At 41.0% G+C, this 6,000-nt stretch overlaps 1 protein-coding gene across 2 annotated transcripts in view; it reads right to left on the reverse strand.

The window, feature by feature from the left end:
* Positions 1 to 750, reverse strand: part of SKAP2 (src kinase associated phosphoprotein 2) — a 195,362-nt gene extending 194,612 nt beyond the window's left edge. For both annotated transcript variants that reach the window (XM_056118529.1, XM_056118530.1), the window contains exon 1: positions 406 to 750. In XM_056118529.1, coding sequence (XP_055974504.1) covers positions 406 to 472 — 67 coding nt within the window. In that variant the 5' untranslated portion in view covers positions 473 to 750. The remainder of the gene's footprint in view (positions 1 to 405) is intronic.
* Positions 751 to 6,000: the final 5,250 nt, after the last annotated feature.

The following is a 6,000-nucleotide window of genomic DNA, read 5'->3' on the forward strand; positions in this document are numbered from 1 at the left end:
AGCCCCTAACACCTGTGGCTCAGACATCTCTCAGCATCTCCACATCCTGCTGCTACCTCCCCGTCCCTGAAACACACACACACACACACACACACACACACACACACACACACACACCACGCACGTGTACATTTCAAGCATTATCCTCTTTGGGGGCATGCACTCTCCCCTCGAGAGCATCAAGCTGGATTTCCCCAGCATCCCCGCACCACGCTTCCACACACGCCCACTCCCATTCTCCAGCCCAACTCCCCGCGTCCCTGCTTGCGGGTCCCGCCCCCCACGGGTTCGAGGGGGCGTGCGGGGGAGGCAGCGCCGACTCTGAACGCTTCTGTCCCCACCGGCTCGCCGTCCCTCGCCGCCCCCCGCCCCCGCCGCCTTACCCGCCCCCTTCCCGCTCTTTACCTGCCAACAGGTTCCTAATCTCCTCGGGGAGGGGGTTGGGAGTGGAGGTGCTGCGGGGGGTGGGCATGTTAGGGACAGGGGGCTAAGAACCTATGCTGAAAAGGGGAGCGACGGGCCGAGGGAGCGGCTGCAAGCGGGACTCGGGTTTCGCGGTCCCAGAGAGGAGTGTGGACGCAGCCAGACCGGGGCTCCCAACAAGGAAGTCACTGAAGCCCAGGCCGGCGGCGGCAGCTGGACTCCCGGCCCAACCCCTCCCTGCCGGGCGGGGCGGAGCAGGCCGTGAGGAGGCCTGACGGGCCGCACTGCGCATGAGCATCCCTGGATTTTTCCCGAGCCTCCTTAGAAACGCCGCCGGCCCGGCCACACCCCCCAGTGACGTCAGGGAGCGGGGGACGGGGCGGCCGGTGGGAAGAGAGGGCCTTGGCGCGGCGTCACCTGATCCGGGTCTTGAAGTGCGCTCCCGCCATTTTGCATACTGGAACCTCCGGAATTGGTGCCCCTTTCTCCAGAACCAGGGAAAATGAGATACTCGTAGAGCTTCCAAGTTTTCTGTTCAAGGGGTCTTTTGGTCATCGGTCGGCCTTACCGAGGTTTAACACCTCACCTCGTAATGCACAAGGTATTTACGACCGCCCTAAACTGTTATGGCCTCCTTTGTCCCGTGGAATGAAGCTAATTAAATTTTCTTCCGCCAGTCCTCTTTGAGCTGTCAGGCTGGAGCTTCTAAAAGTGCTCTCATTGGCTCTCACGTTACTTTTCCACTGGATTCGGTTTCTTGGGGTGACTAACTTACCTTCGCAAAGGAGAATAAAGAGTTCTAGTTGCTAGCCTCTTGGGCTACAAAAGAAAAGAAAGTTAATAGATGCTGGTGGCCAATAAACATAAAAAAAAAATTGCTGGTGGTGATTACTGGAATGAAATTCACTCCAGACTGAGTCTATTCTTTATTGTCTTCTATACTAAATTTTAGAGATTTTCCTCTAACACCCAGAAACAGTGTCAGAGTAGAATATAAATATATAAATCTACATCTATATATACTCAAGGCAGATAACGATCTTTCCTAAACACTACTGTTGCAAAGGTTGAAATATTACAATTACAACATCATTTTTTAAATTCCTCTATGCTTCAACCCTCACTGGATTCATAGTCCTTTAAATTTGCTTCACTTTAGAATCACCGAAAGAATTGTAAGTGCAAATTCTCAAATACTACTTTCAAGACTGATCAGCCTGTCAAACACCCTTGGTGGTTCTTCAGCTATACATCCTGAAACTTGATTTTGAGAATCATTTTATTTCTGTTAATTCTTACGGAGCACAAAAATGTGTCCTGCGTTAGCATTCATCCCCACGTGGATCCTTAATTCTGACTTAGGAAAATGGTTCTATTACTATTTCATATTTTCAAAACAGCAATTTTTTGTAAGAAAAGAAAAGAGAGGAAGAAGGAAGAAGCAAAGGAGGAGAGGAAAAGGAGAATAAGGAAATTAAATTTTTATGTAAAAGATCTTTAAAACACTAATTGTGACAAGATAAAAACTGAACTTTGCAATATATGTATGAAACCTCTCAAAACAAGACCAAGCCTTTACAACTGAAGTAAATTATGCACATAATAAAAAAGACACTCCAAAACAAATTCATTCCCTTAAAATGGAATCTGAAATTCCCATGCAGATTTAGAAGTGTGACTAAATTAGAGGGGGGGGGAGGCTAAAAATTAGAATTATTTCTGGTGAAGGTAAAAGTGAATAAAAAATCAGTTTACAGTATAAGATATAACTTCAAACAGGAATTATTTTTTAATATCTTACAATGGAAGGAATAATCTATAGGATATTTTATATTAGTGAGGATTCTTACTCCCTTTACAGTAATCACACATAATTATTTGTCTTGTTACACGTTTTACTAAACCGGACCTCCAAATGTTCCTATTCTTTGTTTCCTTCTGATAGAACTCACCAGACTTCTTTTTTTTTTTATACTGTGTCTCAGTTATGTATTTGTACTACTCTCATTCCACAAAGGAATTGAGGCGATTTACTCTTATCAAATAGACAGCTTTCTGGAATGGATCAAATGGACAGTGTCTACACAGCTCATTATGACAAGTCATTCTTGTTAGTGAAAGACAGGAAACTATTAAGACTGCCTTAAAATAGATGGCATCTAGTATTCCAAATAAAAAAAGCAATAACAGAAAATGGACTCTCTATGAAACACATTTCCCCTATTTAGGAAACCATTCTCAGACCCAGGTCATGATGGATTCACTCGCAGAATACTTTGTATACACTATCATTTTTACTGTTTATTGTTAAAAGTTACCAAAATTGATTATGAGACAAAGAGAAAGAGAGGCTAGAAGAAATAGAACCTTATTTCTATTGTTACCAAAGGTTTCCATTAAACAAAAGACTATAAAGGAAATCAAATATGCTTTATGTTCTTGAAACCAGTCATATTTAATTTTTAGAAAAGAATAATAAATGAAACTTTAAGTCTCAACCTAAGAGAGGAAGCAACTCCCCTACCATTTTATAGGAAAGAGACTAGATTCTGAGAAAAATCTCAAGACTTGATTTGATTTTTCAAATGTCAATCCTTCAAAGTCTGGGGAATGAATGGTGGAGCACAGAGCTTACATGTTTGAGCCCTTAGATTTTTTTTTCTCCTGCAACACATAATCACACCCCCACCCCCACCCCAAGCACTACAGCAGTTTTCCCCGAAGTGGACAATGCCCCCTCCCCAGAGGGTGAGGAGCACTTGCTGGGATGATCCAGGGAGCTGTCAGTAGCTTCTGAACTTGGGGCAATGCTTTCTGTTTGTTCACTTAAGGAAGGTAGATTTCTGGGGCAAAGGAGGAGGTAGTACCTAGTTAAGTTTGTAGACCTCTGTAGCTCTGGTGGTTCCTAGAGCTGGGTGTGTACCTTGTGATGTGAGTTCCACAGGGATGGTCCTGGTTGCCTTCAGCATTACCAAAGAACTGAATCAAAAGCATACTAGTGGGCAAGTTTTGGTGGGAGTGAGGTAAAGATCCCCGCAACAGCAGTTGATATGGCTTCTATTTTTTTAAGGTACCCCTCTAGTTCAAAATGTATGCATATATAACTAAAGCTAACTCCCTGTGTCTTTCAAATTTAGCATAGTCAACTAAATAAGTATTTACTCACAGGCCTAAGTTTAATGAATCTTTAAGCAATGAAGAAAAAAATCTTTTTTCCTAATACAATTTCTTTTCCTAATACAATTTCTCTTCCTTTTCTGCCTTATTTCATTCAGCATGATACCCTCTAGTTCCATGCAAGTTGTGGCAAACTGCATTGGTCACATTTTTTTTTTCTTGTGATTACATTATACTAGGACATTGTATTATCTGCTGCTGCATAAAAAAAATAGCAATTTAAAATGAACAGTGTGGGGCTGGAGTGATAGCACAGCAGGTAAGGCACTTGCCTTGACGCGGCCAACCCGGGTTCGATTCCCAGCATCCCATATGGTTCCCTGAGCACCGCCAGGGGTAATTCCTGAGTGCAGACCAGAAGTAAGCCCTGTGCATCGCCAAGTGTGACCCAAAAAGCAAATAAATAAATAAATAAATAAATAAATAATAAAATGAACAGTGTAATTTTACTACTTTTCCTTTCATTGCACTTCACTTGAGTTTTACAAACACTGTGTTTTTAGCAAACTGAAGGTTTATAGCAACCCTACATCAAGCAAGTTTGACAGTGTCATCTTTCAAGCGCATGTATTGGTCTCTGTCAAATTTTGGTAAGTCAAAAATTTTGGTGTCATCATCGTTGTATCTTTTATGGTTACCTATTATTAGTGATCTTTGATGTTGTTATTATTGTTTGGGGCTTCACCAACCAAATCCATGTAAGACTGAACTGATAAATGTTGGATATTCTGAGTGCTTCAGCTGGTCACTCACCTTCTTTCTTCCCTTTCTTCATATCTTCCTAGTTCCTGAGACACAATAATATTGAAATTAGGCACTTTAATTATCCTCCAAAGACTTCTGAGTGTCAAGTGAAAGGAAGAGTCACTTTCAATCAAAAGCTAGAAATAATTATGCTTATGGAGGAAGACTTGGAAAAAGCCAACAGGGGTCAAAAGCTAGGTCCCTTGAGCAGTTAGCTAAGTTGTGATTGCACGGGAAAAGGGCCTGAAGGAAATTAAAAGTGCTACTCAGTAAACACATGAATAATAAGAAAGCGAAATGACTTTGTTGCTGATAAGAAAGTTTTTGTGCACTGCATCGCAGATCAAACCAGCCACAACCTTCCCTTAAGTCAAAATCTAATTCAGAGCAAAGTGCTAAGGCTCTTCAATTCTATGAGGGTCAAGTAAAGTGAGGCAGCGTAGGAGGGAAATTTGAAGGAAACAGGTCAGTTCAGGGTTTTAATGAAAGAATCTATCACGCAAAAGTTTTAGGTGAAACAAGTGCTAGTATAAAAGTTGCAGCAAGTTATCCTCAAGTTCTAGAAAGATCATTGATGGAGGTAGCCACATTAAACAATAGGGTTCCAGAATAGAAATACACAGCCTTACAAGGAAAGTAAATTGCCAAAATTGCCACCTCAAACTTACATAGTCATTGCTGGTCTCAGAGCTTAAAGTTCAGATTGAATCTCTTATTAGAGGCTAATGCACAGATGATTTGAAGTAATGCTCATTTACCATCCCCTCCCCCAATCCTAGGGCCTTTAAGAATTAATGTTAAAGTTACTTTATCTGTGCTCTTTCAATGTAATAAATAAGTCTGGACAATATTATATCATTTTACAAATTGGTTTACTTAATACTTTAAGCCCAATGTTGAGACTTACTGCTCAGGGAGATAAAGATTACTCTTGATATATTACTGCTATTTGACAATGCGCATGGTCACCCAGGAACTCTGAACACAATGTACAAGTATATTAATGTTTTTTTCACACCTGTTAACATAAGTCATTCTGCAGTTAATGAATCACAGAGTCATTTAAATTTCCATGTCTTATTATTTAAGAAACCATTTCTTTAAGCTATAGTTACCATAAATGGTTATTCCTTCAAACAAGCTTGCAAAATGAACTGAAAATTTCACCTTCCTAGATGTCATTACGAATATTTGCAATTCATGGGAGAAGGTCAGAATATCAACATTAGTAGTTCTCAGGGAGTTGGTTCTATTCTCACAAATGATTTTGAGGGGTTCAAGACTTCAGTGAAGTAATTACAGATGGGGCAAAAATAGCAAGGGAACTAAAATTTGAAGTGGAAGCTGAAGATGTGGTGAAATAAACATACTCTCATCATGAGACTTGATTAAATGAGAAGTTGCTTCTTATAAAGCAAATAAGTTTCTTGAAAAGGAGGTTATTCCTGATGAAGATGCTGTGAACACTGTTGAAAGATTTAGAATGACTTCTTATGCATGGAATATCAAGAAACATAGTAAGAAAATAACAAATGATCAGAAGCAACAAAATTTAAGATCTAGACTACAGAACTAAGCTTACCATGGCAGTTAGATGTTGAAAGAGGGGGTGTTGAGGAGGGAGGGGACTGATAGAAGTTTTCTGGGACAATGGTA

Source organism: Sorex fumeus, unplaced genomic scaffold (genome assembly GCF_029834395.1).
Source record: "Sorex fumeus unplaced genomic scaffold, SorFum_2.1 ptg000037l, whole genome shotgun sequence".
NCBI classification, from domain to species: Eukaryota; Metazoa; Chordata; class Mammalia; order Eulipotyphla; family Soricidae; genus Sorex; species Sorex fumeus.